At 37.5% G+C, this 13,892-nt stretch overlaps 1 protein-coding gene across 12 annotated transcripts in view; it reads right to left on the reverse strand.

The window, feature by feature from the left end:
* Nucleotides 1-13,892, reverse strand: part of LOC132149268 (caskin-1-like) — a 96,976-nt gene that overhangs the window by 27,469 nt on the left and 55,615 nt on the right. For all 12 annotated transcript variants that reach the window (XM_059558371.1, XM_059558378.1, XM_059558372.1 and 9 more), the window contains exon 2: nt 9,228-9,279. In XM_059558371.1, the coding sequence (XP_059414354.1) occupies nt 9,228-9,279 (52 nt within the window). The remainder of the gene's footprint in view (nt 1-9,227; nt 9,280-13,892) is intronic.

Here is a 13,892-nt window from a genome sequence, read left to right on the forward strand (position 1 = left end):
TGTGATTGGTGCATAAAATATGCAGTAACCAAGGATACGGTTGTGAGGCTCTGGTTGTTGTGAATATAAACCCTTTGAGTGAGGCAGCTAAGAGCAGAATACTAAACTCACAGGATCCCTGTCTGACCCATATCTCCCTCTCTCACTGGCACTATCATGCAGCTTTGCACTGTGCTGCTGCAGCAGAGCATGCTGGGGGATGGGGCAGAAAACCCCACTCTCCCCACCAAACATCCCTCTTTTCCCAAGCTCCACATCCCATACAATATTCATTGTTCTCTTCACTTTGTGGCACTTTCTCTATTAGTAGACCAGATAAAGTAAGCCCTGTCTCTTCATATATGCATGTATGTCTTTCTCTCGAGTGTGTCACTACAGGGCAAGATACACACATGCCACCTGACCTACTTTTCTTAATGAGGGTACTACTAAAGCCCAAGGTGTTCCCTCCAAAGGAAGCACCATCAGCACTCCTCCATTCACTAAGCAGCATGTCTGATGAGATATTGTTTACCACCATCGTCATCACCATCACCATATTGACAGAGAGTGAATAAATTGTAAAAATTCTTAAAAAGTAAACTGGGACATAAAAAGGTCCAAAAGTGCTTCAGCTTTGAAATCACTGGAAGTAATTACATTACTATTTTACTGTTGTTGTTTTTATTTTAAGTGACATAAGTAACTTTAAAACATATTACCAACAACAAACTTTTGAACAATATTGTATACATAATAACACATTAAATATTTGAATTATGTGAAATAACTGTATATAAAAATTATATAGTTAGATGTATGTGATAGATTCCCCCCATTGCTCCTCTAGTGGGAATGATCTCAGATTAGAAAGAACATTAAGCCTCTTGTGAGAACACTTTAGATTTATTATCACAAGATGTCTGTTATCTCTATTAGAGAGCAGGGGGCGCTATACATATGGATGCCATACCTACAAAATGTTATTTTCTCAATTTGGATTGGCCAAGGTGCTGGAAAACTGCTGTGGCTGTGTGTTGCTTGGCGACATGGCAAGAATAGTTATAAAAGAAACCAGATAAAAAATATATATATCTAAACTACCTGGCCAAATTGAATAAGGATTCACCAATATGGAATTTTGACTAATACTGATTATTAACTATTGCAAAGACAAAACCCAACTTATTGACAAGTTATGTGAGGTCATAACTGTATTCTCAATATACACTACCGCTGAAAAGTTTGGGGTGGGTAAGTTTTATTTTAATATTATTTTAAGGTGAGCAAGTCTCCTATATGATCACCTAGGCTGCATTTATTTGATTAAATATATAGTAAAAACTTTAATACTGTAAAATATAATTTAAAATAATTATGTTCTATTGTTATAAATATTTAAAATGTAATTTATTCCTGTGATGGTAAAGCTACATTTTCAGCATCATTACTCCAGTCTTCAGTTTCACAAGATCTTCAGAAATCATTCTAATATGATTATTTAATGCTTAAGAAATATTTCTTCTTATTATTATTATCAATGTTGAAAACAGCTGGTCTAAGTAATATTTTTGTGGAAATATTGATAAATGTTTTATGATTTCTTGACTAATAGAAAGTTTAAAAAAAAGGTAATGTACCTTAACCAGGTTTATTGTCCAAAACTAATATGACTGAAGATAACTAAAATGTTGTCAAATTATGTACCAGAATTTTTGCTCATATGAAAAAATCTTTAAAAAGTCACAGTGTGGCTTTCTCTTAATTTTTGTTTTTTTCTTTTATATTGATTGGCAGCCATAACAGGAACCCTTAGGCAAGGCAAGGCAAGGCAAGTTTATTTATATAGCACATTTCATACACAATGGTAATTCAAAGTGCTTTACATAAAAGAAAGTAAAATAATCACACACACACAAAAAAAAAATCAGCATCAATCATTTCGGGTTGCATTAAATACAGTGCAATCGGTTCGGACATTGCACAGTGCTCATTCAATAAATGCACAGCTAGACAGATGGGTTTTGAGTCTAGATTTAAATGTGACTAGTGTTTTAGCACATCTGATCTCTTCTGGAAGCTGATTCCAACTGCAGGCGGCATAGTAACTAAAGGAGGACTCCCCTTGTTTTGTGTGAACCCTTGGTATTTCTAACTGACTCGATCCTAATAATCTGAGTGGTCTGTTAGGCTTATATTTAGTGAACATATCTGTAATATATTTTGGTCCTAGGTCATTGAGTGATTTATAGACGAGTAAAAGTACTTTAAAATCAATCCTAAATGTAACTGGAAGCCAGTGTAAGGACCTGAGGACTGGTGTGATATGCTCAGATTTTCTGGTTTTAGTCAGAATCCTGGCAGCAGCATTCTGGGTGAGCTGCAGCTGTCTAATGGTCTTTTTGGGAAGGCCGGTGAGGAGTCCATTATAATAGTCCAGCCTGCTGGTGATAAAGGCATGAACAAGTTTCTCCAAGTCTGAAACTGAGGTGTGTCTCCAGAATCACACCAAGATTCCTGACTTGATTTTTAGTTGTTTGAACCCTAGAGTCAAGGTATGCATTCACCTTGAAAACTTAAAATTTGTTTCCAAATGCAATGACTTCAATTTTTTCCTTGTTTAACTGAAGAAAAGTCTGGCACATCCAACTGTTAATTTCATCAGTGCATTGGCAGAGGGAGTCAATTGGACTGTAATCATTTGGAGATACGGCTAGGTAAATCTGGGTATCATCAGAATAGCTGTGATAGGCAATTTTGTTCTTTCTAATTATTTTACTTAGTGGGAGCATATACAGGCTCCAACAGGCTCCCCAAAGTATAATAAAAGTCTAAAGATGACGAATTGCATGGAAGAAACTGCAGAGTTGCAGTTCAAGAAATGAAAAGTCATTAGCTGATTGGGTTTAGATGGAAGAATTAAGGATTTATTAATGCTCACTGAGCGTGGTAATGCATTCAATAAAAGAACAGCATCATTAATCCTGCCATTGAGTCACAGCTGCCCAAACGGTGTATTTTAAAGAAATCAGCAGGTTTATAGATTAGATTGTTTATAATCCTGAGCATTACACACATTGTTCATTTTTTTTTTTTAAATTGAGCATCATCTGCAGAGCTAAAGCTGCATGTTTAATTAGAGAACTGCTGCTCATTTCATGTTGTAGTGACAAAATAATGACATGATACCTGTTTTTGTTGTTTTATGATAAACATTATGATAAAACTGTCTTTTTGTATCTTGATTAAAAGTCACGCTCATCAGGTAAGGAACACGCTCAACAGTATCTGCTTTGTTGTCACCCAAAAAAAAAAAAACATGAATCTTTTTTTAGTCATGAATGATTTAGTGTCTTTTAACAAATCAAATCGACTCATTTAAAAGCACATAAAACTGATCACTTTTCACCCTCTGCTAGCGTAAATATTACATCTAAGTAATTAGACAATGAACAAATCAATGAACTAATCTAAATGAATCATTTTAGGAAACAGACTCAAAACACTCGAATCCTGGGATGAATCAAAATCTCCACTGCCAAAAATGGAAATACTCTCAATACAAACACATTCTGGAGATGAAAGCTAACATGTAGGGGCTGTTTCAGGATTTAAGTCTTGGAGGGCTCAGCTTCTCACCTGAAAATGAACTGTACTGTTGTGGCGGAAAGAATCATTTATTTCTTCAAGAACAAGTATTTTTTTAGGGGGCTGGCAGCTATATTAATCTTAGATTTTTATGTGGGCTGAAATGAAAAACGGAGGATAAAGCCCCCACAAACAGGGTCCATCAACCCTATGTTTATCAGGTCATGAGAGACAGATTTGATTTGATTCAGAATGAATCCATCTGGAAGTAATGGACAGACAGGTCTGGTATGATCCACAGTCAATTTAAGATGTTATGGTATGCGGTATAGAGACAATCACATTATAATTAGCCTGGTGAACACAGCCTCACAGCAGATGGCAGTCATGTCACAATTTTCCTCTCATTTTGAATAGACTTTATCTCAGAATCCACAAAAACACGTCTATATTGTTGTGGCCCTGCTGGGCCTCAATTTTGATCGCAATGAGAGTGTGTGTTTGTGCGGCTGTCAGTACCAGTGACCTTCACACTGAGTGCCTGTGGCACTGAGACACACTGCCTTCACAAATCTCTCTAAAACATTGTCACAACAAGCCTTTAAATCAGTGCTTAGTGTCACCCCATTTAAAGCGTCTTTGTTTTTTTGTTCCCGCAGATACCCACCGGAACATTCTACTCCCGAATCCTCCTAGCAGCATCAAGCACCTGACATTCCTCATGATGTGCTCCTGCTGCTTCCTGTGCTCCTGATGCATCTCAAATATAATAATAATAATAATCATTTAAAACTTTGAATTGACTTGAAACATTACTATCCTTCTATTCTTAAAAACGTCACGGCACCATGCTATGGGCATAAATAATAATACCTCAAATCATGCAGCTTATTAAGGAGAGATGTGTTTTTCTTTTTAAATTTAAGATTTTTTTTAAGAGATCAGCCTTATAACTTTTGTAGCTCCTGGCAAGGCTGGAGTGGTGGAACAAGTATGCTAAACACTAAGCTGTGGTTAACACTATGTCAAAACCAGACATGACACGACTCTGTGACATGCGATAAAAGGTATCTTTTCCATGTTAGTCAGAGTTTTTGTCTTAACCAGCCACGACATACATGCGATGACTGACATTGATTTCTATTTTAGAAACAGTTTCTATTTCTGCAACACTGCGGCTGGAAGAACATACATGCTATGATGATCTCACATACTGATTATATGCTCTATTTAATGTTGACTGAATAAATGAAAGCAAACAATGTATGTTAAAACTATGAACTCAATGAGAACCAACAAGCTTATTCCATAGCAAAGAGAATTAATATAATGTTTAAACAGTTTAAAATTATGAATTAAATTATAATCTTATCCATTTAGTCTTGTGCAGTGAGTTTTCAGAGAGTCCGTTCACACATGCTTCTGATTGGATGTGATATTTGTTTGATTTTGCCGCGTCGCGTAGCCATGTTGCACCTGGTGTGGACAGACAAATTGCACGTCACTGATATAATGGGAAAAAAAAGAAAAGGCAAGAAAGGGGAAGTTGTGGCCTAGTGGTTAGAGAGTTTGACTCCTAACCCTAAGGTTGTGAGTTCTAGTCTTTGGCTGGCAATACCATGACTGAGGTGCCCTTGAGCAAGGCACGGAACCCTGAACTGCTCCCAGGGAGCCGCAGCATAAATGGCTGCCCACTGTTCTGGGTGTGTGTTCACTGCTGTGTGTGTGCACTTTGGATGGGTTAAATGCAGAGCACAAATTCTGAGTATGAGTCACCATACTTGGCTGTATGTCATGTCACTTACACTTTCTGATTGCAGGGGAGGGTGATATTGATGTCTGACTGTCATTTCAAGGCTAGAAGGACCGTCACGCGCTCCAAGTGGTAGTTTAATCTCAGAAAAAAAGGGATCCATTCTACTCCATTTTTTCACTGTTGCTGCTCTATTCTCTACTCAGCAGACAACATAATTTAATCTCTGTAATAAATGGAGAAGGAATTAATGTGCGAGTCATTGATTTTGCAGATACAAATGTGAGCTCGGCCTGAGGAAGGCTGTGCATGTAAATACACTAGATGGCGTTTGTGAGGATACAGGCTGTGCGAAGGTATTCATCGGTTTAGAGTTACAGCTTTCATTTCCTTAAAACCCATGAAGCAGAGCTGTGATGATGAATGCCACCATTGTTCAGTGACAGTGATCAATAGAAGAGATTTTTTAATTATTCTGCCGGTTTTACATCTTGACAGACTACTGCAAACTAATGTAGGCTCTGATTTATGGATCTCTGAGTTCAAAGCAGGACAGTTATGGCATTATATGTGTGCCTCAATCCTGAGCAAGTAATTGTAAGTCTTGAGCACAGAGAACTATAATTTGCAATCACATTACATTATATTTTGAACAAAAATTAACAATCGCAAAAAAAAGTCGTTTGAGCAAAGAAAAAATTATTCCGTGATCAATAAATGTATTTGCTTGTTTGCTATTATCCATATTAACGTGCAGTAATAACCCCTCTCAAGCAGTTTACTCAGGTGCTCTCTCACAAACTTATTCTCTGCGCTCCTGTAAAGTCCCTCTTTCTCTCTCTCAACCTCTGTGTGCGCTCAACTCTTGACACACGCTAAAGAGTTGAGCTCACACAGAATTAAGAGGTTGAAGGAGTCAGCACAATTTTTTTTGCGATTGTTAATTTCTGTTCAAAATATAATGTAATGTGCTTGCAAAATACAGTTCTCGGTGCTCAAAACTTACAATTACTCGCTCAGGATTGAGGCACACATATAACGCCATAGACCCATGTTGTAGTTTTGGGTCAGTTGTGTTGCTGTGATTGGTTTAAGGGTAGTTTTATTAGATGATGTTTGTGTATTTGTGCCTGACTGCATATGTGTGAGAGTGCGTCGGCGCATGCTTGCCCATCCATCTGCGCAGGTGAGAATCATTGAGGGTTAATGGCAGTCTGCCCATCCACCATGTGCACAAGTGTGCTTTTGTGTGTGAGGTGCAAATTCTGTGAAATTCTGTCTTCGCCGCAACGCCTTTGCTGGCCGGAGAATAGGTTGTGCTCATCACACTGACTGCAGACAACAACAACAAAAAAAGGATTTAAAAATTTCTTTTAGGAGCCAAATTTTGTTTTAAGTTTACCACACTAAAAAATACTGGGTTGTTTCAACCCAACTTTGAGTCAAATCTGGACCAATCCAGCTGTTGGGTTAAAGTTCTAAAAACAATTTTTATCCTAAAAGCTGGGTTAGTCCATATTTGACCCAAAGTTGGGTTGAAAAAATCCAGTATTTTTCTAGAGTGCAGTAATGCTAGATAATAGGGGTGTGTGATATTAATCGTCTATAACAATATCTTGCTTGTTGTTTTAATTATGTGCAAGTATGTCACTTAGGGATGTAACAACTCACTCAACTCACAATGCAATGCAATTCACGATAATGATTTCACGACACGATTTTCTCTAATTTTATTTTTTTTTACAAAATGATATTCAAGACCAATTATAAATGAAAATGTGTCCTTTTATTATTGCTTGGACAAAATACTGGACATTTCTTTGAGGAATTCAAATATTTCAAATAACACTAAACTGAAAAAAAATCTAATAATTATCTTCATATAAACAAACTAAGGCTTTGCCTGTGCTATTTCCATTTAAAATTAGAGGTAACCACTGGATTTTAATCACAGTCCAAACAAAGATGCTGCATACATGCAGTTTTTAATCTAAATTAGATTGTATAATTTTGATATTTTGAAGCAAAAAGAGCATGGTCTGACTTTAGTTTTGTAAAACCATAGTACATAAAATATATCTGCACAAAACAAAAACAGCAGACTGCCTGAATGAGAGAGCAAATTCACTCTCTGACAGCAGGTGGCTCTTATGAAACAGCAGCAATACAGCATTTCCATGGTTACCGCTGTAAAAAAATCAGTGAGTTATATTTCTACATTTATCCAAAGCGACTTACAATGCATTCAGGCTAACATTTTTTATCTAACATGCGCTCCCTGGGAATCGAACCCACAACCTTGCGCTGCTAACGCAATGCTCTTCCACTTGAGCCACAGGAACACTGTGACGTACTGTGATGTTTATAAGTGATGCACTTATAAAAACTGCTTGAATCGCTGGCTGCATCCGAAAGCCTAGGCAGCTGACTTGCTGCCTTATGATGCAATGACTTTGTAGGCAGCGTTTTTGCACGAAGACACTTCACGAAATTGATTTCGGACAAGCTTCTGAGGCAGATAGTAAAATGAAACAAGTTTTGTTGATAGCTAAACAAATATTTAATTATTATAATACTGATCTTGCTAGAAATAACATCAAATGTGCAAAAAGTTAGTCAGAATTTTTTTTTATCTTAACCGTCATTGAATGGAATGCGCAGGATTGTGGGATACCAAAGGCAGCCAAGGATACATCTATGCTGCCTTCAAAATTCGATCAGAGGAAGGTAGCTCCGGAGACAGAAGCTGAAACAAAATTCTGTATTCAGACGTGCCTTGATGCCTTCCTGCCTTGAAATGCTGCCTCTGAAGGCAGCATTTTACAACTTTCGGATGCAGCTGCTATTTTTTTTAATTGCATTGTTTTTACTGAGCTGCATCAACAGAAATAACTGACCATGCAGCACTAGAAACATTGGTGCTTCAACCCAGGTGTCTTTCTGCTCTGTGCATTATATCTCAACACAGAGTCTTCTATTCAGCTGTGTTGTACTCAAGAAAAAATACAGGAGAGAGCATGATTAACAACCAATATGTACACCATTATAACATCCAAGGGAAAAATCTACATGATATGTGGAACAACACAGCCCAACAAATGGCTGATTCAATTCTTGATGACGCTGGCACAAATAACACAATGCTCTCTGCCTCTGAAACACTGGACAGAACTGAACAAACATCAAGGGCGGCTGAAAGAGTTATTGAATGTAGCAGGACCAATTTGGATGAGACAAAATATGTCAGAGTCTCATAATATAGCTAGACTTTATCAGCAATCAACATGCAATTATGCTGTGCAATGTACAGTCCCAAAGACCATTTGGACAGTTAAGCCACATTTTTAAATGTATACTATGGAATTATGGAATCTGTGGTTTAAACTTAATTTTTTTTTTTTCGATGTTTACGGACATTTTCTGTCAAATCTCACCGAAACACCTCTGAATATAAAACACAGGGTATATGGATAACTAAAATGATCATGCCAAAAAGACGTTATTTTAAAAAGCAATAGAAGTACAGTAGTAACATCTGACAACCAAAAAGGGTTCAAATACTATTGTCTTAATTTTGAGCAGTATATCTGTCCCTTTAAAATCTAATAAACTTTTTTTAAATTTATATTTTGTAAAAAGAATAAAATATTTTTTAATCACTGTATAATAATTAAGCATAGATTAGCTTAAAATTAAAGAGCAGTTATGGATCAGTATGGTTCTGTAAAGTACATGGAGGTGAGTTGGATAAGAGAGGGAAAGAGACTTGGATAAAGGTTTTTCTAAACCAATGAGCACACATGAGCTCTGGCAAATCCCGAGGATATTTGGCAGTCAGGCAGGAACGATCATGTTTACAAGAGACTGCCACATGGAGCCATATAAAGCCCTTATATGTCCCACTCACCCATCAGTATCCTGGAAGTTGACGTTCACCTTCTTGGCAGAACCCAGCAACTCTAAAAAAAGAAGAGAGGGAAAGAAGGATGAGTATGATTAAAAAGCAACAATAGTACACTGTAGGAGTAAGGACATTTCACAGCATGTTATACGATTCAAGGGTTCTACATACAGTTTTTATAGCAAAAAGTAACAACATTTCCACAAATAAGTGTTTGAGAACAGTGCATTAGATTTAAGGCTTTAATTACTCATTTGCATTGGAAGAATCTCTATTTTAGGACTGTAACTTTGAGTATGCACTAGAATACTGAGTATGTACTAGAGCTGCATGAACAGCAGTGAAAATTACACACTCGGAACTTATAACTCTGCTCTGCCTTCCAAATTCTGAATGAAAACACTTGGGATGGGACTATTTGTAGTTGCATAATCAATGATTGAAATTTATACTTTTAAATAAACATTGCATAGTTTGGGAATGCTAATTAGAAAGGAGGAACAACAGGATAATCATTCTTCTCAGCTATGTGGGCCAGAACTATTGTTCAGTACTGACAGTTACCCATGCATCCTTGTCACATCCAAAAAAGCAAATACTGTCATTTGAGGTTATACACCATGGCAGTTTTTAGTTTGCATTCATATGGAGCTGCGTGGATGGCAAACTCTCTTGTTTCCCAGCAGACACGGGGAAAAGCGCTATGCCTGTCTCTAAGGGCTGTTCACTAGATCACTTCCACTAACAGAAGCACAGCCATAAAAGAGACTCTGTGGAGCACTTACTATTGGTGTCACACTTTCTTCCACCCATGCTTCACTCAAAGCACTTTTTGGCAAAAGCACTCCAACCATAACTTACACAGAGTCAAGTATTAGGTTGATTTGTCTAAAAAAAAGTACTATTGTTCCAAATTACTCATCACAGCAACAATGGCTCAACCAATGGCATGCATTTGAGGCAGGACCTGTTTGATCAGAAAATAGGAGGAACAGGGGGAACAGGAGGAAACCTTTTCTGAAACAGTCATGATTTTTGCTATCACATTTGATGACCCCTGAAGAACAGAATTTACCCGCTTCAGCTTTAAGTACCTCACTGGCCTGTTTTCATGAACCAGCCAGCAAAGCTCCCGTTCACCCAAGCATCATAGTGCCTCTGGCTTTGGCATGTTTAAGATTTCACAGATTTAACTGGTCTGTAGGTGATACAACCTTTAACACCTGATAAATGGGCTTCTATTGGGCTTATAATATGAGCGGTGGAATTTGGAAGCGGATCAGAATATGCCATTTGAGATTAGTATTTCATCTGGAATGGAGCTGCTCGCAGCAATCTACATCAATCAGTCTGAATACAGGGCTGTTTTCAGCAGCTGCTGCTCAATGTGACAGAGAACATTTGCCTGTCTTTTTCTGCTGTCTTTAACTCTTTCACCACTCAGGCCTGGCCTGACATTTCCAAACGGAGCACGGTGAGAACTGATATTAAAATAAAACAAAATAAAACACTAGGATGGAGTAAGTCCCTAGTAAATGACTGCCTAGGTTTATGAGGAAACAAATGGGTGCTTCTATTTCAGGACGCAAAGGTTACAGATGAGAATTTCTATCTATAGTGAGCTGCTGCCTTTATGCTCTTGATCTCTGATGGTTTGTTTATCAACCTTTTGGCCTCTGAAATCAGACCTTCAGATGAAAGCTACTATAAGCTAGAACAGACTCCAATAATGGCAATGTGAAAAGTGCAGATGCATGGATTCTACTTAGAATAGAGACACTATTTTCACATCCTTTATCAATTATTCAGTTGTTTACATCAATAGGATAGCCTATTATTTCATTTTTAAATTGTGGGAAATAGTGATTTACTTTGCTTTTGAGTGAACCTTCAGAAATCATTCTAATGTGCTGACTGGATGCTCAAGAAGCATTTATTATTAAAGGTGCCATGTGTAAAAATTGAGGTAAAAATATCCAAAAAATGACCTACATGCATCAAAAGAATGAGAAGAAATAAGGGCGATGATGTCATTAAAAAAATGTCAAGTTATAGTTCTGAAGAGATATCAACCTTAATTAGCATTAACATTACTAGCCACGGCCCGACAGGTGTTGTAATACCAGTATCGGCCATGGGAGGCGGTATGCGGGCAACATAACCACCAGCCAACCTGCAATACACGAATAACTCGCGCGGCTTGTGGGCATACTTGAACCTGATGTCAATCGTGTGGAAAGTACAGCCCCCTACTTCATTTCAGTTCAGGGAAGAGAGCGGAAGGATGGCTGAAGCCCTTGGCAAGAGACCCCTACCACCACCACCCGCTACAGGGAAACAACCGCGCTCGGAATCACAAATCAAATCCGATAAGAAAAGGAGCCGAACCAGAGTAAACATCAGCACTGCTTTCCATCGCTGGAGACAACTGATGGACTTGAAAGAAATGAGGTTCGACTCCGAACTTGCAACATTTCTTTTGGATTGGTAAGTAAGATGCTGTTAGTATTTCGCTAGAAGTTTGTTTTATATGTTTGCGTATTTTTTTCGGGAAGTTATAACATAGAAATGTATCGAAGGCTGTTCGATAAACATGCTAATGTTAGCGATGGGTAACCGTAGCTGAGTTTGTTACTATAGTAGAGATGATCGGTTCACGTGCGCTAGGGATCTGCCGTGTAACATTTACAAGTGCCAAAACGGTATTGTTTGAATTGCGTAATAAAATTGACAGAATCTGATTTTTATGACACATAAAATCTGGTCCTTAAAAGTGAAAACAAATATTACATCACACTGACAGACACAAAGCACAGACAGAACTGGGTTGCTTTGTTGTATGAAAATATTTAGAGGTACAAATATCAGCCTAGAGATGTTCGCTCTGGGGACAAGAGAAGGAGTTATGCCTCTTTGTAAAAATTAATGAGCCCTCAACAAATAGGGCTCATATTTAAAAAAAAATAAAAAAATAAAAATTCAGCATGTACTATTATAGTCTAATGGAGGTAAACAACAGTGGTCAAACCTGCATGCATTTCCAAAAGACAACTGCGTTCTCACACCTGAAATGACTTGAACTGAATGAGGACTCCAACACAAGCACACAGGAGAAAGATTGATTTCCTTTTGCCCGAGGAGGTATCTAACCTCACAGAGACATCTCTACTTAGAAGACATGCTCTTCATTGTTGCTTTGTAGAAAAAAATTAGGGTGGACAAAAGAGACTAATACTCTTAATGGAAAAATCAAAGAGCTGACTACAGGACTAGAGACAGCAGCGATGGAAGAAACAGTGAATGCTGCCCAGCCACGATTGATCCTTTATATCCGCTGTTCCCAGACAGAAGAATGTTATGAGATGTTGCGGAAAAGGTTCTCTGTGACTCATCTCTCTCTCTGTCTGCAGGCCGCCCGAAGTGGGAGAAGAGTACTTGGCGATACACACAAAAAATGTATTTAAAAAAATGGTGAGGGGAAACTGAAAGGCTCAGGCCATCTTCTGTTGTTCACAGGCTTTGTAGAGACATGCAGTTGGAAAAATTGGAGTGGTGATGGGTCACAAGCATTGAGAGGTCTGGATGCCAGATGAAGCACAGCAAGGAAATGTGTTACAACAAGAATGCATCTTATAGATCTGGAGCTGTGCTCTCTTGAATTTGCAACGGACAGTGAAAACGCCTGGAAAAACATCTTTATGGCTTCAAGATTCAAAGAAGTATTGTGCTCATGTTGCCAGAATTCTACTTGGCCGTCTCCGTAGTACTGTATCATAGGAATTTATAGATTTTTTCCAGTTGTGTTTGCCCTACAATAAGGTGCTATTTTGAGTGATGGTATCACGTTAATATAGGCATATAGGACCTACAATTATGTACAGTATTTGAAAAATAAAATGTTTTCTGAACATTAAAGCATGTCAACATATTCTGTTACACCAAATACCCAAAATAATGATCTTAAAAAAAGCATCAAAGAAACGGACTCCATCAGCATCAACGGCTAAACCTCAGAAATAAAGTGATTTAATTTAATTTTAAACTGTACCAATAGGATTAACTGAGGCTTAAATCTGACAGACCATGTTTACAAACATAAGAACAGTACACACGAGCCATACACTGTGACAGAGTGTGTGTACTCTGTCTGGAATAACTTTATCATTCACCCACAACAAAGTGGCTCAAAGCTGGGCCTCATTAATAAATGTTGTTTTTACATACAAAAAGGGATTTCAAAGACTTTAGAATCCAAAGACCTTTTTATTCTCAATTCAGGATTTATAATAATGCCAGCTAGACTGAACTGCATGAAAAATAATTTGTGTTAAAATAAATGAAATTGTGAGGCAATATTTTGGGTAGTTTTATGGTATAGCTTAAAAAATGCAATGAAGAAATTGCTGTGGTCTTTGGACAGGTATTATATCATGATGGAAATTTCCATATGATACCTTTCCATACTCAATATATGTTCCTGAAGAAAACCTGTTAATATGATGACATTATGATATTTTGGAATATAGACATAGATTTAACTGCTATGACAAATAACAGGTCTTTACCTTAAAATTAAATAAACCCACATTGAATAAAGTAACAAGAACATGGTCTGTGAGTTATGTTCTCTTTTTCTTTTGTTGTTTGATTAACTTGTCTGTCACAGATAGC

This window comes from Carassius carassius, chromosome 9 (assembly GCF_963082965.1).
Source record: "Carassius carassius chromosome 9, fCarCar2.1, whole genome shotgun sequence".
Lineage (NCBI taxonomy): Eukaryota > Metazoa > Chordata > Actinopteri > Cypriniformes > Cyprinidae > Carassius > Carassius carassius.